At 41.0% G+C, this 23,437-nt stretch overlaps 1 protein-coding gene across 1 annotated transcript in view; it reads left to right on the forward strand.

Moving 5' to 3' along the window:
- The first annotated feature begins 7,400 nt into the window (after positions 1-7,400).
- The window catches only part of LOC127647660 (growth arrest-specific protein 7-like), a 40,239-nt gene continuing 24,202 nt past the window's right edge, over positions 7,401-23,437 (forward strand). The window contains 3 exon segments of the mRNA XM_052132057.1: positions 7,401-7,455; positions 7,458-7,534; positions 21,868-21,957. Of these exon segments, the coding sequence (XP_051988017.1) occupies positions 7,401-7,455; positions 7,458-7,534; positions 21,868-21,957 (222 nt within the window).

Below are 23,437 nucleotides of genomic sequence, written 5' to 3' on the forward strand. Positions count from 1 at the left end.
TATCACTGAAAGCTCCAGCAGCCTAAATTATACTTCGAAAACTCCTGATGTTGCTATAACAATGCAAAAAGCACTTACCAATTAACTTGAAGTGAAGATCAGCCCTTCTTTCCTGTTTAATAAATTAATCACACGATCATGCAGAACACCTCAGGTTTATTAATCCATAAGGATCTCTTTCTCAATGGTGTTGAGGCAGTGATGACAATCACGCACTCTTCGCTTTCAAATTATGTACATCACTTAAAGCATGATTGCATCACTCAAGGCCAGCTAGAAGGCCTCAACCTGGAAATATCCTAAAGAGCACACCCACCAAGAACAAATAAATCAATCTGATTGGCTGATGAAACTGAAAATCTGACTTTAGTTGCTCATTTATTTGCACATTTGAGGGATTCTGTGGAAATTATGAAGGCCTGAGGGGGGTGGAGCTCAAACTCACGTGTTGCATGCAATTTGTGAAAAAGTTGTCACACTTCGCTTGTAATCATCAAGGAATAAATTCTGACTGGATAAACTTTTCGTTTTCTCTATTAGTTTGTAGATTAATTAAGAATGGAAAGCAATTCAATAATACATAGGCAAAATTTTTATTGAGAATTAATGTATTTAAATAAATAATTATTTATTTGTCATGTTAGGCCGGCAGAGAAGGTTTTGCTGGCCCTGAGAATTTGCCACTTCTATATGTACATTATGGATTGTGATTTACGATTAAAATAATAATAATAACATACATTTAAGACCATGTTGTGCAATTATTGCATTTTACGAATGTACTTCACAATTAAATCTAATATATTCAGGGCCATAACCACCAGGAACATTGGCTATGTTTACATGCACTAAATTTCGTCAATCCAAATTAATTCAAACTGCTTGCAGATTCCAAATGTACTGATTATATGTTCCCTAAACTTTTCAGTCTGATACAAATATTTGTTTACATGTGCATTACATGTATTCCGAACCAAAATTCTGCACATGTATGTGAAGAGCATCAGTTGTTAGTTCTGAAGAAGTGGAGAAAGGCTGAGAAAGTGATAATGGCACCAAAGTCCATAATTGGTGTTTTTGCTTTGAGATATAAAAAAATATATATCTCATTCTACTCGTCAAATGAAGAATTAGAAGCAGCCTCCAATACCCTGTCTGACTTTACTATGTATTTGCCTGATGCCCATTGCACCTTCAATCTACCCACAGGCATCTCTGGATGCGAGTACGAAGTCAAGACAGTGGGTGAGAGTTGTCCTTAAAGGAGTTTACAGATGTGGAATGGAATGCATATGTAATGATACGCAGACTCTGAAGCTGGAGATGAACCCTTCAGGAGTTTATTGAACATGATTCTAAAAAAGGTAGGTAAGCAGGCAAGGTAAGTGTTCAGGTTTGGTATGCTATCTTTCGAGACAGTTTAGGATCAAACAGGGAACCAAGGCAGAAGGCACTAATCTACAAGAGTAGATCACTAAACTAACAGGTGCCCAAATAGGTAAATGCAACATCAAACAGGATCACAGGTACGTCACATTATGTGCTCAAACTGATAACATCAACATCAAAAAGGATCACAGGTGAGTCATGTACATCAATAGTGGAGCAGGTAAGTAAATCCTAACACAAAGAATTCTCAGTGTTTTCAATGTCACGTTCTTCGGAGCATACAGAAGTGCTCATAGTTGAACAGGTGAGTTTCAAACAGGTGAGTAGATATGCGGTAAACTAGAATATCATGAAGTCACTTATCATGCGTGTCAGAAGAGGATTGTAAACAGACAGATTAGGATAAGTAGATCAAGCGTTGTCACCAAATTTGTTAGAATAAATCCTCTAGTAATTTCCATAACGTAGCAAAGTCAGTAACACAGAGAAGTTGATATAACTGCAGCTGAACAAGAGGAAGATCCGAGGTACCTCACAACAAGGCTAGATGCTGATAGAATGTGCGAGTGAGGTTTAAATACAAGTCTTAACAGGATGATAATAAGCTGCAGGTGCGCATGGTTAAAACTCGGATGAGTGAGAGCGGGTGATTGACAGTGAGGGAGTGCCCGGTGCGCTTGTAACATCATACCTGTCACGATTCCCTTGTTGTCTGCCCTGGGTTTCACTTGTCTTTGTCTAAAACTACACTTCCCATGATCCCCGGCCCTCATCAATGCCAGCCCTGTGTCATTGTGCTCACCTGACTGTCGTTTGTCATCATCATGTCTCCAGTGTATATAAACCCTGTTTGTTCTCCATTCCCTTGTCGATCGTTGATGTTTGTGCATGTCATGATAGTCTGTATGTTTAAATCCTGCCCGTACTCTCCTTTGATGTGTTTTCCCCTCGTGGTTGTTTTGTTTGTTCCTGGTGTTAATTTATTTTAGTTATCCTGTTCACCCTTTTTGCTCATCTCATTAAAAAGAACTGCACGTAGATCCTCACTCCTCGTCTGCCTCTTTCTGCCAAACGTTACAATACCCTTTTGTTATTGTTTTGTAGGTTCCTGTGAAGAGTATCACTCACTAAAATCAGTTGGGTTAAAAATGACCCAACACATAGCCCAATGGTGGGTTGATATAGCACCGACCCATTGTTGGGTTATTTTAACCCAATGTATCAGGTAGCAAAATATTGCTTTAACCATCCTAGTATTATTGGTACTATTATTATTGTTGACATTATTATTATTATTATTATTGCTGTGTATATAAGTTATAATGCACAAGTTACAAATATCTTGAAAATGCTTATATTTTCATTAATTAAGTAAATGGTTGCAATTGTGTTATCAATTTACTTCCTTTTTATCATTAAGTTACTTACAATCGTGTTTCAATTTACAAGAACCACCAAAAATGAATAAGTAATAAATAAGTAGGCAATGGTGTAACGTTGATGGCAAGGATGAAGACGATGGAGCAACGAACCAAAGTGCAGTTTATTAAACAAAAGTGAGATCCAAAAACCCTGACTAAAAACATGAAACATAAACATGAACATGTTTACACAAACAAAACATGACTTGACTAAATCTTGGCTTGGCTTGACTTAAACAAAACTACAACTTACATTAACAATACTCCACAAAGGACAATGGCAAACATGAGGACTAAAATACATTGACATGAGTAACAATTTAACAAGACCACCAATGAAAACACAAGACTGAAAACAATATAACAAGACAACGAAACATGAACCAATAACTAGACAAGACTAATAAACAAAGGAACCATTGAGAAAAAAACACATGAAACATGGCTGGAAAAGGATAATCACAAGACTATACAAGGAAGTGAACACATTTCAAAATGAAGGACCTGAAGACATGAACAGGACTAACTTTTCAAAATAAAAGACACGAAAATCAGGAACCAACAGAATAAACATGACATATCCCCTCCTCTAAGGGGCAGCTCCCAATGCCCCAACACATTAACAAAAACAGAATAAATATTCTGTCCAGTGTTGTGTATGAACCTGGGGGGTCTTGAGGCGTGGTAGGATAGGGCGTGGGGCATGGCATCAAGGTGGAGTCTGGGGGGGGGGGTTGGTATGAGAGGCTAGAGGGGCGTAGCCAAGGTGGAATCGTAGGGATGTAGCTGGGCCTGGACCCGTGAGCAGAGGCAAGCCTGGACCGTGGAGCAGAGGCGGGCCTGGACCGGTGAGCAGAGGTTTGCTTGTGACATGGTATGGAGCAGTCTGGGGTTCGACTGAAACATGATGTGGAGCAGACTGAAGTTTGGCTGTGACATGGCATGGAGCTGACAGGCATGGCTGTGACATGGCCTGGAGCTTTTTCTTTATTAATGTTTCAAGGTTCCACTTCTGAAGTGTTTCCCTCACATATGAATCCATCACATCCTATTTAAAAAAAATATAGTTAATCTAAAGTGAATTATCAACTTGTAATTTCAATTTCAAGCAATGGGCTTCATTAACAAGGCCATCACAAAATGAGCCAGGCACCTTCCTGCAATGGTAAAAGAACATCATCAAAATGTTGCTGCTTTTTGGCATTAAAAAGTCAAAATAAAAGTGATAAATGTCATGACGTGAAAAAAGTCATAACCGTCGTGAATTCAGGGGCACAGTACTATCTGAAAAGTTGCTTCTGATTAGGCTATCACCCAGTGTCATATAGATGCTGGCTATTGTGTAATGCAGGGGTCGGCTCCCTATGGCACAGGTGCCAGCATTGGCACGCGGAGGGGTAATCACAGGCCACGCCAGCAACGGCGAGAGAGGATTAGACTATATTTATATAAATTCTGCATCTACATTCCAATCTACGTCTTGATGTAATCCTTCCTCATGATTACGCAGCATGTTGTCATCAGCTGAATGGGAAGCTATACTGCGCGTGCAAGCCATTCACGAGCCAGCAGCACTTTTCTTTCGATTAATCGCGTTAGTAAATGCACCTGCTTTGCTTCGGTCAGACTGCGTGGATGACAGCCTACATTCCATGTTTCATTTGTTTCTTTTTTCTCTCAGAACAACACGTCATGTAATAAGGAAAACACCACTATTAATCCTTCATCGGCACAGCCATTGACTAGGAAAATAAAAAATGACACTCCATGTCAAAACGGTTGCTGATCCCTGGTGTAATATCTCGTTGAGTCCAATTTGTGCATTTTATAATTTAGTGCCTTGCAGATATATCTTTCTAGATAAAATGTTTCATATTAACCTTTTGAAGTATTTTAATGTTACACTGTAAAAATGACAATATACTTTTCTTTCAGTTGATGAAAAACTGCCGTGTCTGCAACACCGGTCTAAAAAGTCTAAAAGCCGAGGCGTCTTACAATTTCTTCGCACATCGACCAAATATATGAAATATTATGTATTATTTCCAAAAAAAAAATCCACTTTCTGTGTCGGGACGAACACAGAAAGTGAGGGGGAGCATCCCAATTAATAGTTTCAACGCCACAGTTTAAAATAGGCTGGCTTTATAGCAAGTGTTATGTCGGTAGCCAAGTGAGCAGCAATACAGCAGACCCAAAATTAAGGTGAAATTATTAAATTATTTAATTAATCAGCTATTATTGTATGTTGATAAAGAATATGAAAAGCATTCATATAACGTTAGGGGGTGGCTGTGGCTCAGGTGGTAGAGCGGATCGGCTACCAATCCCAGGGTTGGTGGTTTGATTCCCGGCCCACATGACTCCACATGCCGAAGTGTCCTTGGGCAAGACACTGAACCCCAAGTTGCTCCCAATGGCAGGCTAGCGCCTTGCATGGCAGCTCTGTCGCCATTGGTGTGTGAATGTGTGTGTGGATGGGTGATTGGGACACAGTGTAAAGTGCTTGGTAACCTCTAAGGTTAAAAAAAGCGCTATATAAGTGTAGACCAGCGTTTCTCAACTGGGGCGTTTGGACAGTGTTGGGGGGCGGTGTGAACGAGGCAGCAGAGAGGGGGGCGCTCAGGCACAAATGGGGGGCGTTACTCAGAGGTACTCAACAGGCGGCCTGCGCAAAAATCTTTTCAGCTCTTCTCCTTAGCCTATGTCTTCGTCTTGCTCGGATTACTGCTGCCACTTCACCAGGAGGATATGCCAGGAGAGCTGCTTCCTAAGTTACACATGCTTTTAAGAGGTGGAGAATTTTCAGCGCAAAATAGAGGCGCGCTTTCACCGGCTTTTTCTGTACATAACACGGAATACATAATTAGGCGCATAATTAGTGCTCAGGGCTCACACTAATGACCGTAATTAATAAAAAAAAAAGTGGCTGTTTTTGACGTCGTTTTTTCTTCGGTTCAGTTCAGGTGGCCGAGCTGTTGTCATCTTTGTTCGTCATTTGAAATCAAATGACCGTTTGTAGGCTATTCAAATTTGAAGCCAAGTATATATTGCCTAATTGAGTGCGCGAACGACCGCTGCTTTTTCATTGGCCATTTAGGTTAGTTACGTTATTGTTCACGTGATTGGTTCATCTTAAAAAAATTTGTGTGTGAGCCTGAATTTGTTTGAATTTCTAAATACATTTGCAATACCTTTCAAACAATCCATTTGTTTTTGCATTTTTTTCCAAACACAATATTACTCAATTTGAGGCTTTTACATGTAGTTTAAATACAATAAGAAACTTCTGTTTCAGTTTTTTTTTTTACCAAAAACTCAGGCTTCAGGTATCAGTGTTGCAATTGTTTGGCTGTAATAGTATTTCTGAAGTGTTTTTGTTTTTTTTGGGGGGGGTTTGTTCAAAAAAGGTTGAGAACCACTGGTGTAGACCATTTAATGTCATATTTAACTTACCTTTGCATCTTCTGTTGGCAGTGGCATTAGTCGACCGTTGAAATTTAAAATGTCCTCGCTAGACAAGTTTTAACCCAACTGGGTGCGTTATTATAGAAACAACCCAATAAACGTCAGGAATAACCCAACAGAACGACCCAATATGTTTAACCCATCTATTGGGTAAAATAAATAACCCAAAATTTTTGTACATACCCACCACATCTCTGCGCATGAGCGCAATGTATTTTGAATATGATTGAGAAGTATTCAGATTCAAACTTTTACATGGCAAATAGTTCTCTTTTAATTGAATTACTTTTGATCTACACCAACCCCCTTCAATCGTATGGAAATTTCATTCGGATCCAGCTCAATCGGATCATTTTTGTGTTTACATGAAGGCTTTTCAATCCGATTGAGCTATCACTTGGATTCTAAATGGATTATTTAGGTGCATGTAAACCTGACCATTGTTGTCCATTGTAACTGCCTCAATGTAACCCAGATTTTTTATTTTTCCAAGAAAAGGAGTGAATAAGTCTAAATCATTTTTTGTGTTAATCAACATTATGCGACAAATGCTGTTGATTGAGCTTAAATTTTATTGAACCCGGAATGTTCTTTTAAACATTTACATTTTGTCCCCCATATATACTATCATCCTTCATTTGCATTACAGTGATTAGCATGAGATTTGTTCACATTAACGTAGGCTACCTGTAACGCCTCCAGTCATGAGTAGTCTTGAAAAATAATATCACAATGAAAACAAAATCTTAACATGACTAAAAATAGGCTTACTTTGATGAATTTTTGCCTTTTTTTTTTTCTTTTGATTTTTGGGTGAAGTATGACCCTGCCGACATGTTCTTGGCGGTTTCTGTGAGATTCGCCCTCTTTTCTGTTGACTCTGTGCCATCTTATCTATTCTTGATTCTCTTTCTCTCTCTCTCGCTCACACCGTCACGCTTCCACGACCCCCCACCCCCTTCCCTGAGCAACCCCCCACCACACACACTCCACTCTGCATCGCTCGCCACAGCAACAGAGCCAGGCAGTCAGACTGCGTGCAGGAGTCGAGTAGAAGAGCGCGTAAAAGTGCAGAAAGAGTGAGACAGAGAGAGAAAGATAGGAGAGAGGAGGCACGGAGCCATGGAGATGGAGGAAAGCTTTGATGCCGAGGCCAGTTTTGATGATGCCTCCTTTCTTTCCCCCAGAGCCCCGGGTCCACCTCCCCGGCCAGGAGGCAGAATAAGGAGAAGGAAATTAAGGAGACCAAATTAACTGTGAGTATTGACACTAATTCATACACACAATACAGAGCTGATGTCTAATAAAGTGGCTCCATTCACTGACAGCAAAGTATGGATGCATCTATATGCTCTTAAATGCATCAGTCACTAGATTGATTAACATTAATGAATATGTCAATCGGAATGAGCCAGGATGTTCGAGTTTTGCAGAACTGCCCTCTGGAATTTTAAATCAGTGGTCTGGATGGTTCCCCAAAGTGTTTCACAGATGTGAAACATCTGCTTATGTTTTGTGCCACTCTCTTGACTGCTTTGACTGTGTGTATCTGTGCTTGTGTGTCTGTGTGTTTTATGACTGACATTGTTAGAAGTTTGTGTGTGTGCTTCAGAAGGCATTTGAAGTGTGAAGATACAGTATGACTAGATTACATCACTACTGTTTTGCAATTACACGTTTTAAAGGATTCACCATGGTAGCATTGATTCAAAGAATCATTCCAAGATCAGATTGCAATTATAGTCTCCTGAGAAGTTCATTGAACGAGACTAAATGGAATACAATGAAGTGGTATATAAATCATTTGACTTTCCTTCATCACGTTTTGTTAACGTCTATGCTTTTGGCATTCTTGCACGCTCACATTTTCTGTCTTCCCAAGAGAGTACTTGCTCTTTCAAATCTGTTGACCAACATGAGAGGCATTGTGCCAGCCACACTGAGGAGAAGGTATTTTGAATGCCAAAACATGCTGTGTGGAGACCCAAACGTGCTGTTATCTGACATGGCTGATGCTTGACAAAGGGAATCTCATGGTGCTCATAGCCACGGCATTTATTTTCAAATGATGGATGCGGCGTGAGTGCGGAGACGTGACTTTGCAGCGGTTTTCAAACACTGATTTGATCCAGCTTCACCTGGAAATGTGGCAAAACACAGCGTGCATAATGCTACAATGGATGCGCTTTCAATTTCCTTGGAAGTCAAGAAGACTATTCCGAGAGATGTTGCCTTGTGAAGAAATGCTGCAAGGAAAAAGCAGTTATTCCTCATAAAGCAGCCCAAGAAGGGTCAGGTGTTGCAGCTGCATTCCACTGCAGGTCATCTTGCAACACTTATCACAGATGTGTTCACACTAGAGAACACGTGCACAGGAAGTCCTCTCGGATTTTCCCTCACTTCAGAAAAAGTCATAACGTCCACGTTGATAACGTGTCGAAGGCTGGTTACATTTGGTTGGACAATATGTTTGATAGACAGCTCTAATTAATTAAAACATGCTGCTATTTTTATTAATATTGCCTATGATTGCATTGATTGGTCACTCTACCATATTGTATCTGAACATTTATAGCAGGCTTGTATTGGTTAGTGTTATTTATCCTGTAGTATGTTAGTAGTGAGAGGGATGCAGGAATGCTGAATGATGAGGATCACCGGAAATTCTGGCATGCGTATAGGGCAGGTGTAGTGTCCATCACAGGAGAAAGACCACCTACCAGAGAATGGGAACTAGAGAAGCCTAGAGAACAGGGGAAGACATGGCTAGTCTAGTTTCCATGGTGACAAAGGCAATAGTACAGACTAATGGGTGTTGAAATCAAAAACAGGCACACACACATGAGAGAATAAGAAAGACCGAAGTGGGAAAAAAGAAAGAAGGCAGTCACTCAGCCTGTCGTTGTTTGTACTAAGCGGCAGTAAGCAGTGTATTTTCTAATGCTGAAGTTCTGGTTGCAGGTGCAGACAGACAAGTCTACTCTAGTATACTTACGAGGTGAGTGTGTGTTAAGTAAGGGATTGTGTACAATGAGTCGGTCATTATCACAAACAATGAACCTGATAGGGTTATCATGGAAGCCAAAGCGACGCAAACTTACCAGATGAATAAAGGAACGGACATGAAATATTGTTTTGCGTTGAAATTACTTTATTAATTCTGAAGAAAGACCACAAAGTGATATATGAGACTACTAGCACAAATACCCAGAAATTCATTGCCTGGGTCAACAGTCAATTATATACAGTATTTATATATATATATACATAACTTTCAGATTTTTGGGTATTTCAATTTTCATTTTATCCCCTTTTCTCCTAATTTGGAATACCCAATTACCACTACTTAGTAGGTCCTCGTGGTGGCGCGGTTACTCACCTCAATCCAGATGGCGGAAGACAAGTCTCAGTTGCCTCCGCTTCTGAGAGAGTCAGTCCACACATCTTATTACGTGGCTCATTGTGCATGACATCGCAGAGTCTCACAGCATGTGGCAGCTCATGCTACTCTCAGCGATCCACGCACAACTTACCACGCGCCCCATTGAGAGTGGGAACCCCTAATTATCACCAACGAGGAGGTTACCCCATGTGACTGTACCCTACCTAGCAACCGGGTCAGATTAGGTTGCTTAGGAGGCTGGAGTCACTCAGCATGCCCTGGATTCGAACTCGCGACTCCAGGGGTGGTAGTCAGCATCAATACTCGCTGAGATACCCAGGCCCCCTACTTTCAATATTTAGCTAAAAAGCCTACAACCGACTGTTTAATTCGGGTGTATATTTATAGAGAGGACTAGATGTAAATTTGAAACAGTATTCGTAGTTCTCTCTTGACACACACAAGCAATTCTCAATGACAACCACTGAATCAATAGTGTGGGGTTGCTGGGTGTTTGAAAGGCTGGCCAGGAAGCTTTCACCTTTTGCTCACCTTCAGTACCTCTTGAGCATCGCTAATGTGGAACCAAAAGCATGTCAGTTTGGCTGACTGATTCACGCCCGCACTCTTTCCTGATGCACTTCACTGCGTTCGAAATAATAGGCTGTCAGCAGCTGGTTGTAGTGGCAGCGCTTTGGAAACCACTTGTAATCTACAGAATATTGTGAACCAAAAATACATAGAGACAACAAATTTATGAAGGCCGCACATTTTTGAGACATTTGTTCTTCTCGAAAACATACACTTAGAAATGGTGATGTCATCCATTATTATTATTAGTATTGCACAAATATTGTTTTGTAGTAGGGGAAAAATGGCCTTACAGGATAAGCAATTTGTTGCTTAGCAACAGAGGCCAAGTACCTCCAGTCTGAGCAATCTTTCTATGTATGTATGTGTTTGAGCATATGTTGGAGTAGAAACCTGCTGACTGGATTGGTGTTTTTTAGATTTATTTGTTTGCCTGGTGATTTTGTGTCCGTGATGCATAATGCATAATATTAGTAGGTATTTTGCGGCTGTTCAGCAGAAATGGCAGGTTTCCACAGCCATGTTCATTATGGCATTTAAAGAGAGTGGGGCAGCAGGTTCATGGGCTGGTGCCAGATATAGCTGGGCACAGTCATTCTGCTTACCCAAATGTTTTCACCTTTCCCTACATAGGCACTCACACTCATACATGCATTGGAACAAGTATTCTGTACGCTGTTTTCCAGTGTTTTAGTTCTTTGTAAACTTCTGACATAAAAGCAATTTTCACTGTTCGGTCTATGGGGTTTATATACAAAATAAAACATTTGAATCTTTGATTCCCATATCAGTTAACCACAGATACATTAAAAGAACTATAAGTAAGCCATTCTTAGATTGATATGTATCCCAGAAAATGTTAAACTCTGTGGCACTATCAAAACATTTCTCTGTTTGTTTGACCAACGAGACCAACACGACACAACCAATTGCGTGAGTTTGGGGTGGGACTATCTGTTTTCCGACCAATGTCAGACAGGGGAATGATTAGGAAACCTGTTTGAAAACAGTTATCATTTTTTAAAATATGGTTCGGCGACTAGTGCACAGAAAATACACACTTCACGTTTAAGAGCTAAATTAGCTTTGAAAGTTACAGTTATCTGAATGTAAGCCATTTCTGCATCTTTTTTATTTAATATTTCCCAAATTAAACAAGGTTTAAGAAGTGCCTTGCGATACCTTAATGCTGCCCTGAGCTGGGGTGATATAGTGACATTTTTGGAAATTTGGCCAATTTCGCCCTATTTTCAATAGTTTTGAAATTATTTATTTTCATCTTTGTGGAATTTTTGTGGAAAGTTTAAATCTGTTGGTGTACAAACTTTACTAGTCAGTTCTTGCATTTTATATACTGCCAGCTGTGAATCAACATTCATTTTGTCTGTGTGCGATACATTGTTTCACTCAATTGTGAATCAAGTGTAATTGCATTTATATCATGTTACAGAATTTGCCCCTTTTCCTGGTATATATTGTGCTTAGGGTTTGGCTTCCATTGCTGTGTAAAGATCTAAAATGTATGCAGCCTGGATGCAGCCATCTTTTCTTCATGGGCAATTCGTTTTGTGACTATATTAGAGCTTTTCTATTAGGGAAAATCCAAAGGATGTGACGTTTATGCACTTCTGAGAGCCTTGCCTCAGTTCTTCTCTACCGCTATTCAACAGAGACAACAGTCTGCAACACCAGGTAACGTTATCTTAGCGATGGACTCCAGCAAACATCCGGCTCCCAGCACAACACAGACTCCTACACAAACACGGAGTAAGCCAAAAAATAAATAATCTACTAAATCCCACTGAATCCCATCTGGCTAAGCGGGAACGTGATCGTGGTCGAGCGAAAACTAGAAAGAACATTGGTAGGGCATTTCAAATCTCGAGGGATCTTCGTTCAGTTTTGGGGATCAAAACCAACCCTGAATTGGCATTCTTCTTACTGGACAGGTAAGCTTACATAACTGCAAAGCATGTGAAATATAGTGCCATAAAGATTGATCCGTGTAATTTTAGCAACTTGATCTTGCCTGCTAACGCTGACGAATTGCAAGCTACCTTCCTTCATAACTTTCAAATAATTTCAACGATCTTCTCTTTATACAAAAAGTCAGGTATACAGTATAAATTTAAGCAAATACGCTGGTTTCTTGATCATAGTACAACACATGACATACATAACATACAATAGTGCAACATAACAGTGCAGTGCAACAGTAAACTGTCTGGCATAGTTCGATAGTATGTAGCTGTATGTGTGTGTATCAGTATGCTATGCTAGCTGATAAGTAGTTTTAGTTCAGTCTCAATGTTTATAGTAAAACATTTTTTATTTATGCTACCTCATCTGTCAGCATGATGTTGTTGAATCATGTTCAGCCTCTTTGTATGTTACGTCATTGATTTGGCCGATCCTCGCTCGCGTCCCTATGGAGTGTGTGCACCAGCACGAGCAACAGGTATCTGCTGTTCACTTAATGGCCATAGTTGTCATTTATAACAAGGGTTTCTGAATCTTACGTACTGCACCTTTAATGTGGAATTCGAAAAAAGATACTTGTGTGACGCACGACACGTGAGTAGATGCATTTTTTTAACCACAAAATATAGGTTTATTTCATTGCATATTTATCTGACCTTTATGACACAACCATTTTGGTGTTTCTACACTACTTTTGCCAGTGAGAAATACATGAAAACTGGGTTTGAATGTTATTTTAGACTGTGATGAAATTGAAAGAATGGTAATCTCAGAATGTTATTCACATACCCCCAATGTCACCTCAAGTACCCCATTTTGGGAAACACTGATCTAGAGTAATATTCCTCCCTGCACTGATTCCTCCCCTTTTTGTGGTTTTCCCAATGGTTATTTGAGTTACATTTGGAGTGAACTGAACCTCAGCACAGAGAAACTGCATGAATTTAGAACGTGGAGAGGGTTGTATTTCATGCATGTGGACAGAGGTTGTAATAAGCTACTGATAAGGGCAGATCACTGCATTGAGGAGTTTGAGGGGTGATGGGCCCGAATCTGATGAATGTGCTCATTTTGAGGAGGATGAGGGAAAGGATAAACAACAGAAGTGATTGATGTGGGGGCACTGTAATGGAAAATCTAGTGGCTGAGCGATCTTCCAGGCATGAAATGAACAAAGTGACGAGGCACGAAAGAGTAAATCACCTCAGACAGCATCAGATTAGGAAACGTCTGGGGTGACTGGATATTGTCTGATCACCCTGCATATGTATGCTCCATTTAACCGATGCCTTGATCATAATTACATGTTTTTCGTGTGTGTTCTAATGAACTGCCATGCTGCCTACTACCAACTTAGGCAGTTGTCTTCAAAGGCAGCATTCGAACCGACATAAAACCTCATAAGTGGCTAATTTGGAATTGTTATCGAAGAAACAAATTGATAATTGAAACGTAATTAATTTAAAAAAATCACTTCCTTCCAGCAGTCGACACATCAGTGACGTAAGCACTATGGTGTGTTCATAAGAAGTCGGAAGCGTGTTTTGTATACAACAGAGGAACGATGTCGTGCGAGAGAAGCAACGATTTAAAGTAAACATTTTAATTCTCAATTTGTTTTTTACAGCTATATTATTATAAGGACCTACAGAGCTTCAACAATTTCCTAAAAATCTTAATGTGTTCTGCTGAAGAAAGAAAGTCATACATATCTGGGATGATGTCACGCCCCCATCCGTCTGCTAGTCCTCCACTATCACCCACACTCATTCATCGACACTAATCCCATCATTTGTATCACCTGTCACACACTAATCAAGGACTCTATTTATACTCACCACTAGGGATGTCACAACGTGGTACGATTGTTGTCTGATAAAAAATCACGATTTCACGATTTTTACAATTATCTGCCAATTTACCTATTATGCAAAAATAAAACCCTCCACAACCATATCACAACTTCAGATTTATTGCAGCATTCGTCAGGACATGCAGTTACCATATATATTCCTACTTATAAGTTGAAAACAAGTAGGTAAAGTACTTGTATTTAAGTAGGTACAATTTTCTGACACCAAAACGTACTGCACCTTTTCAACAAAAAAGTATGTATACCCTTTCAATACATAAAAATGTAAATAAATAACCAAAAACAACTATAACTTTAACCATATGTTTAAAATAAAACGTTGTCTAGGAGAACCTTCTTTCTTTATTCTGTAATCTAACGATCAGCCGGATACTCACAGCAATTTTACACTCACTGAAATCTTATTCAAGTAGGAAAAACTATTTAGAAGCATCGCATTCACAATATAAAGCTGAAGCTAGGACTGCACGATTATAGCAAAAATCATAATTGTTGATTATTGATCTTGATATTGTAATCGCGATTATTAATGTCGATTAGCAGATTAGCAGCAGCAAATTTCAATGGTGGATATGAGCTGCGCTCCAGTTTCTTTTAAGCATCTTTTAAGCATTATATTGTATTGTATTTTATATTGTGATAATGTTTAAGGTAAGGCAAATAAAAATGTATGCGGTTAATTGTGAAATCGGGTAATCGTGACATCCCTACTCACCACTTTCCTTCAGTCAGTGTCTAGTCTCGTCTAAAGCAGCATTGATCAATCTACGTTTGTTTCTCCAAGCTAAGTGCTGCGTATTATTATTGCTAATGTTGCTAATCTCTTTGTGTATTTATCTGTGGAATCTCTAAGTTTATAATTGTCTATTTTCATCATTAAAACTCTGCATTTGGGTTCACCTGAAACCTCTGCATTCATCTTCATCCTCAAGCATGACAGAAGACTAGACCCAACATCAACAGGCCAGTGAAATCCCTCATGCCTTATGGCAAAAACCCCTGGACCCTGGCCCAATTTATTGATCTAGCATTGTTATTGAGTGGATCAGCCTTCACTGTAGGAGTGATGGAGGAGGCCAACACTCTTGCAGTAGATTCCACGGTGGAGTTCCCCATTTGGCCTGCTATGGTCCACGAGCCAGTGCCCATGCATGCCATGGTCCATGAGCCAGCACCCGTGTCTGCCATATTCCCAGAGCCAGTGCTTGGAACCTCGTCCATCTCAGAGCTAGTGCTTTGGCTCCACCACATGAAGGATATCAAAGCGTGGATCATCTGTTGGTATCTGGCTCCTCAGCCCTTTAAAATTGAGGTGATCCACAGACCGGGGGGAGCAGATGGTTGTGGCTGACATTCTCCCTGGAAATGGGTTGGGGTTTGGGGGGGGGTTGGCAGGCCGGATGAGGTGGGAAAATATGTTAACTTAAACTCAGCAGTAACCCTTTCAAATGAAATTCTAAAGAAAAATATCCTGACCTTTTTAGGCACAAATGGCATATTCAGTGCATAAAGTTCAGACCCATTTATTTACTTTTTTTCATATTTTCTTATGTTGCAGCCTTAAGCTAAAATACTTTTTTTTCCACATCAGTTTACACTCCATACCCCATAATGACAAAGAAAAAAAACAGATTTTTGATAACTTTGCAAATTTATTAAAAAGAAAAAACTGAAATATCACGTTGATATAAGTATTCAAACCCTTAACTCAGTACTTAGTTGAAGCACATTTGGCAACGATTACAGCCTCAAGTCTTTTTGGGTATGATGCGACGCACACCTGAATTTGGGGATTTTCTGTCAATGTTCTCTGCAGATCCTCTCAAGCTCTGTCAGGTTGAATGGGGACCATCAGTGCACAGCCATTTTCATTTCTCTCCAGAGATGTTAAATTGGGTTGAAGACCGAACTCCGGCTGGGCCACTCAAGGACATTCACTGAGTTGCCCCTAAGACACTCTTGCGTTGTCTTGTCTGTGTGCTTGGGGTTATTGTGCTGTTGGAAGGTGAACGTTCTGCCAGTCTGAGGTCTTGACCACTCTGGACCAGGTTTTCATGAAGGCTATCTATGTATTTTGATGCGTTTAGCTTTCCTTCAACCCTGACCAGTCCCCAAGTTCCTGCCTCTGAAAAGTACCCCCACAGCATGATGCTACCACCATCATGCTTCATCTTTGGGATGGTATTGTGCAGGTTATGAGGGGTGCCTGATTCCCTCCATATTGCTCCAATGGTCTTCATTTCAGCAGACCAGAGAATCTTGATTCTCACAGTCTGAGAATCCTTTAGGTGCTTCTTTGCCAATTTTTTGCATGTGTCTGACTTCCGTCTGGCCATTCTGCCATAAAGCCCAGATCAGTGGAGTGTTTCAGTGATGGTTGTCCTTCTGCATGTTTCTCCCATTTCACAACATGTTCTATGAAGCTCAACCAGAGTGATCATCAGGTTCTTGGTCACCTCTTTTGCCAGGTAGCCAGCTTTAGGAAGAGTCCTGGTTGTTACAAACTTCTTCCATTTAAGAATTATGGAGGCCTCTGTGCTCTTGGGAAACTTCAATGCAGATTAAATGTTGAATTTACCACAGGTGGACTCCAATCAAATTGTAGAAACATCTCAGTCAGACAAACATCAAGTTAGACAAAATTAATGATATTAGCATGTTAAATATTCAAAGTTTGGTATTGGTAGTAAGTGGCTGTATATTTGGTAAGAATAATGAACTGTAATCTTGGCTCTGTCTCTCTCTCGGCCTCCCTCCACCCCCAACAGATGGAGGCGAAGTTTACCTCCAGTACAAGCCCCGATGCTCGGCGCAGCTGTCTGAGGAAAGCTGCGTTGGAGCAGAGCAGATTCCCATGGAATTTCAGTGGAAAACATTAAATTAAGTAATTACTGTACAAGTAGTAAAAAGACGATAATTCAAGAAAAAACGGTTTTAGAGAAATACGAAAACTCAAATGTTATTGAAAAGATGCCATTAAAGTTTACTTTGGGGCTGTTTACAGAGAAAGCTTTCTTTTCTTGCTTTCCATCTGTGTTATTAGGCTGTGTCTTTAGTTGTTGTGTCGCATCATGAGTGTTGTGTTTTTAAAACGGTGTGTCATGTTGAAAATGGTTCAACGTTTTAAAATGCGTCTTGAGACCCGTATGTTCACCAGTGGTGGCCATGCATTTAAATTCTAGGTCTTCAATGTGATTCATGCCAGTTAGAAAACTAGTAATACCAATTGACATTTTAAAAACACATCAACGCATGAAAGCCAGAACTTGAAACGACACTTAATGCTCAGGCAAGCCTAATTTTAACTGCAGCATGAGTGTTTTGTGAAATTAACATCTCCTGAACAGACATTCAATAATTATAATTTATCACAATAATAATTATCTCGGAGTCCGAAGTCTGGAGTGTCTGGCTGAGGTCTCTCTTTGTCTTCTGCTGGTAGCGTGGGTGCTTTTATGCGTCTCCCCATGCTCACTGGAATTAGAGACAGGTGTTAGACATAATTTAGCTTTCTCTCTCTCTGGACAGCTCTTGATCATGCCCCTGCTGCCACAGTGGGATACTCCTACTTGATATCTCCGACCATATATGATTCCATTCCCCAATATTCGGAAGATGACGTTTAAGGAAACAAAACTGCAGCGCTCCCGTTAGCTTACCAGGTGTTTGACTCTCATTAGAGATGTCTCCTAGCAACCCAACTGACAAACAATGCTGTAGCGCTAGCATTTGTTCTTCAGGTGTACGATTATCAAAATAAATTATAAAGTTTTTGTGACAGGGCAGAGGGCGGGCCGGGTCATGATTCTACACACTCTGTCCCTAATCAGGCTAATCAAGCCTCAGAGAGGAATAAAGGCCGACTGGAAGCTGCAGTGGGACAGAGAAAGAGATTTATGGGCAGCTGTCCGACACCTTTGTGTGTTTGTCTTTTTGTTTAGTTCTACATTAAAATATTATTTATATTGTGAAGCCAGTTCTCGCCTCCTCCTTTCCATTAATCCCTTTACAGTTTTATACACCTGCTATTTTCGATATTACTTAGAATGTGTATGTGAAATAGCTCAAGGATGGGCAAGGAGGAGGCGAGAACCGGCTTGTCAATATAAATGATAATTTAATGAAAACTTAAACCAAAACACATAAACAAACACAAACGACGGACATGCCCATAATTCTCTCTCTCGAACCATCGTCACCGCCGCCTTTATCCCTCGCTACCTCATCAGGCCGATAGGGGACCGGGCGCTGATATTCTGATCGGCGCGCCCCCTCTGCTCCACACTCCTCCCGGCGTTATCTCAGGCCGGGTGCCACCGGCATGACGTACACCCCCATCCCTGGGGCGGGTGTATCTTAGCGTCCCGCGTGGTCATCCCCGCCTTCCTCACCCTGGGAGGAGAGGAGGAGAAAAAAAACAAACAAACAACAAAATAGGCGAGGGAAAAGGCCAACACGGTGCGAAAGGGAGAGAGAGAGGAGAGAGAGAAAAAACTCACTCACCGGTTCTCCGATGTACCGTCGCATGGTCCTCGAACACTCCTCCACACTCAGGCGGACGACAGCCGCTCCAACCCCGGGCAAACCGGTGACACCTTCGACCCCCAGCAGGCAGAACGCGCCTCCGCTTTTCTGGCGGCAAATGGGGACACTCCTCCGCCCCTGGCAGCGGCTCTACCGCTCGGGCGGTCGGAGAGATTATTCCTCCTCCCTCGCGGATGGCGGTCTCCCTCGACCCCTCCGCGTCTCGGGACGGCAGGGCACTCCTCCGCCCGGCAGCGGCTCCTCGCTCCAGGCAGTCGGGTTATCCAGTCCCCATTTGCCCCACGGACGACGGCCGTTCCCCACATCCGGCGGTCGGGCTACTCCGTCACCCGGAAGATGGCAGCGGGCTCCCCAGGGTGGACGGCAGTGTCGAGGACTCTGCGACGGGCATCCCTCCTCCTTCCCGGCTTTCGCACCAATGTAAAATAGCTCAAGGATGGGCAAGGAGGAGGCGAGAACCGGCTTGTCAATATAAATGATAATTTAATGAAAACTTAAACCAAAACACATAAACAAACACACACGACGGACATGCCCATAATTCTCTCTCTCGAACCATCGCCACCGGCCGCCTTTATCCCTCGCGCGCCTCATCAGGCCGATTGGGGACCGGGCGCTGATATTCTGATCGGCCGCGCCCCCCCTCCGCTCCACAGTGTACCACTTACTTTGTATATCTCCCTGAGTGTCGACATGTTTGTGTGACATCATCTCGTCAAATCAGAGTTGAGGATTTCTGCAGGAGCCTACAAGTTGTAATTCTGATTTAAAGATGCATTCCAATGCACATTACTTAGTAGGAAGTTGTAAAGTTCGACTTTCCGAGTTGAATGGAACGCAGCACTATTTTTCAAAACTTGATCTGACACTGAACACTCAAGCAGCCTAAATTATACTTAGAAAACTCCTGATGCTGCTATAACAATGCAAAAAGCACTTGTCCTGCATAAAGATCATGGCCTTCTTGAATGCTGAGGACTTCTTCCTGTACCACTGCTTTAAGAAAGTACTTTCCAGAAACTGGCAGTAGGTTTGGGAGTTGAGTTTCAGTCCATCTTCAACTCGAAAAGGTCCAACTACCTCATCCTTAATGACAGCAGCCCATACCAGTACCCCCCCCCCACCCCCCATCCACCTTCGTGGTGCCTGACTCAACGTGGTGCCCAGTGCCTATTAGTGATCCAGCCATGGGCCCATCCATCTGGTCCAAAATGTGTCTTCATGTATTTCTTTGCCCAATCTTGATGCATCAACTTGTGAATATTTTCACGTGTTTCAGCCTTCTTGACCTTGGCCGTGTCTCTGAGCACTTGAAACCTTGGACTTCTGGACACTCCAGGTAGGTTGCATTTCTGGAATATGGTGGCACTGGAGAATAATGGGTTACTGGTAGCTTCACGTTTAATTCTTCCCAAGTCTTTTGCAGTTAATTTGCACCTTTGCAATTTGCCATTTTTTACTTTTTAGTGTCAGTTAAATCTCTTTTTTGGCCTATTTTACCTGAGGTAATGAAGCTGCCTAACAATTATGCACACCTTGATATGGTGTAGGTGTTAGTTACTTTCGCCACACCCTCCCTGATTACACAAATACATACCACCTGAAAATGATTGAATCCAACAAGCATTCAAGTTTATATGGTTTGGAGTTGGAAAATGTGCATGGAAATAATGATAAGATCAGAATACTCACTTGCCTAATAAATGTGCACGTAGTATATATGTACAATATATATATGATGTACAGTATATGAAACATTTGTGATGTACCAATAAAATATATTTTAAATATGCATTTATTTGAATGAATGAAAAAAAACATGGTTATATATTACAGTAACTCATTTTTTTACTGTATATGAAAATTACAGTGTTACTGTACAATTTAATAATTTTTACACTAATATACTTCAGTCACCAATTACAGTAATGAGTAAATAACTGTAAACAGCCATTGCAGTAGCTTAATGAACCAGGCTTTTACAGTAACTAGCTGTGTTGCCAGTATGTTACTGTAAAAAAAGCATGGTAAGGTCTAACAGTGAGAGGTTGAGGCTCAAAACCTAATTGTTTGCAGTAGAGTTTGAACATACATGTGTGTGGTGCACTGAAGGGCAGTGGTAGGGAGCACATGTATGTTCAAACTCTACTGCAAACAATTAGGTTTTGAGCCTCAACCTCTCACTGCAGTGGTAGGGAGCACATCCTGTTTGGCATTGGCAAGGAGGCGGTACAGATGGTGAGCATTACATAATTGCAGTGCTTGCAGGCTAATTGGACCCAAGTGAATACTTAAACACTTTATGAGTGTACACAGTAACTGCAGTCTGATGTAGAGAAAGCCAGCAGCGTGAGCTTGGTCTTGACGTTTGTGCTTGTATGGGTTTAAAGTTGCTCTAAATAACTTCAGGTTATTTTGTGGTGGTGACAGAATCTCTGGCTATGTTCCGAATGCAATACTAGTGTACTGTTTACAGTAGGGAACAACAGGGCTCAACAACTGTTTGTCAATATGTACAGCAAAAAAAGGTGACAAAAGGTATTTTTTTAATCGTCGCAGATTTATATAGCCAATGATCCCAGAGATTGATGATTTTCATGTGATAAAATCAAACAGTTTCTCTTTAGAGCACCAGTCTGATCCAGAAGTAAAAATCAAAGTAATTTTTTCCATAGAATTGAAATGATTTTGAATGATAACTTACTAAACTTTAAAGACAGACCTACCGTGACCGCACTTTGTGAGCAGAAGAAAGGCACATTTTCCTCTTCCTTTACTTGTGCTATATACGGCATACAATTTTTTTTTTCAGTCAAATGTGAAACATTAGGTGTTATACAACAATGAGCATTTATTCATAGACAAAACGAAGCCTGATACAGCATTCTACACGGTGTGCTTTGTTGTAAACTGCACACATTTCTGCACATTTCAAGTAGTAGCTCAATCATGTATCCATACATATAGAAAATTTACATACTGTGCACATAATGCAAACGGCATACTATTGTATTTTAAAAATAGTTTCTCTCTCTCTGTCCATCCAACCTAAGGCACTTTAATAGGGCACAGTATATATGACTACTCATTCCCTTTTAAATCCTGACCTTTTATTTCCCTTACACACAGGAGCTCTGCCTCACTTGTCTGAAAATAAAACCAACATGACAACAAACACACACAGTGAACTGATCTCCCTCCCTTTTATCTCACCACAGATCAACTGCGTCACTTTCCCTGTGCCGATGTCTACGCCAGAGCAGCAGCTTCTCAAGCCCAATGAATGGAGCTACTGCGACTATTTCTGGGTGAGAGAAAGAGGACAATCATGGAAATCCTGGACACTGTGGCTGTGTACTGATAATAAACAATAAGGCTTAGTGCCATACCAAACAGGCCCCATATCACAGAGGAAAGTTGTTTATCCTGGTTGTTTTGTCTCAAAGTAATTCAGTCAATAAATATGTTTGCATGCGTTGTTACAGCAGGTTTTTGTATAGTCGAGTTAGAGTCGTCATCTGTCTGTCCAAATATGCATGACACAATGTGTCAACATCAAAAACAATGGCTTAAACGCATGTCACCTTTATTTCAAAGCATGCGCACAATGCCGACACCAACTGTGGTCCAATTAATGCATTCACATACTGGACGAGGTATGAGCTACTGGAGGTAAACTCGCATTTTCTGGGTCTGCTAGGTGTCTTATGGGGCTTTTCCACTGCACGGTACAGCTCGACTTGACTTGACTCTGCTCGTTTTAGTACAACCTCGGTTGAGGTTCCAAGCTAGCTGATACTAAATGTGACGTCAAAACCCTGTAGATCACTGATTGGTCAGAGAGAATCATCACTGGATTTACGACACGGTAGTTTTAAAGTTAGCAACAGTGATGGCAGTATTGAACGCGACTTTCAAATTGTAAAAATAAATGGCTGTGCGCAAAACCAGCCGTGGTCAATAAACGAGGTGCAGACGTTCCTCTTGTTAGCGACGAACGAAGCGATGCGAAACGAAAAAGTCTTTCAAGAAGTGTCTCAGCTGTTGGCTGCACACGGCTACCACCGGACCTACCAACAGTGTAGGGAAATGTTAAAGAAACATACAGAGACTACAGAACCATCAAGGACCACAACAGCCGGAGTGGTTCAAACAGAAGAAAGTGGAAGTGGTTCGACCAAATGGACGCTATCTATGGCAATAGACCGGCGAGCAATGGGAGGGAGAGTGCCCTGGACTCGGCCACGGCGTTGTTGGAGTCCACTATGGAGGATGGTACGTTTTGTTACATTAACTCTATATTCCCCTTGAAAGCTTCACTTTAGTTAGTTGACCATCTACTGGAAAGAACCTAAAACAACTAGGCCAATTTAACTGATACACTTGTGTAAAATCACCATGCAACAACTGCTTTATGCAGCACAATGAGCTAGTAGCTAACAGCTAGCAGTCGTGTTATTGTTTATGGTCAGTAATGTTTGTCTCGTTTAAGATGATGTCACGGCAGTAGAGGTGGCGTAACTATGACGATTAGCCTATAATTTATGCCCGACTTTAGGCAGTACTAAACTACAGTGGAAAAGCATGCTCAGAAAAGTAAAGCATGCAGAGTCGAGTTGAGTTGAACAGAAACATGCAGTGGAAAATTGCCATTAGTCTTACCGGAATCATTTGATTTTTGCAAAGTTGGACACTTTGCAAAAATCAACCGATTCCGGTAGGACTAAAGCGATTACATGACATTTAAAAAAAAAAATTAATTAGTATGACTGAAATGCATTATCTGAA

The sequence above is a fragment of the Xyrauchen texanus genome, chromosome 8 (assembly GCF_025860055.1).
Source record: "Xyrauchen texanus isolate HMW12.3.18 chromosome 8, RBS_HiC_50CHRs, whole genome shotgun sequence".
Classification (NCBI taxonomy): domain Eukaryota; kingdom Metazoa; phylum Chordata; class Actinopteri; order Cypriniformes; family Catostomidae; genus Xyrauchen; species Xyrauchen texanus.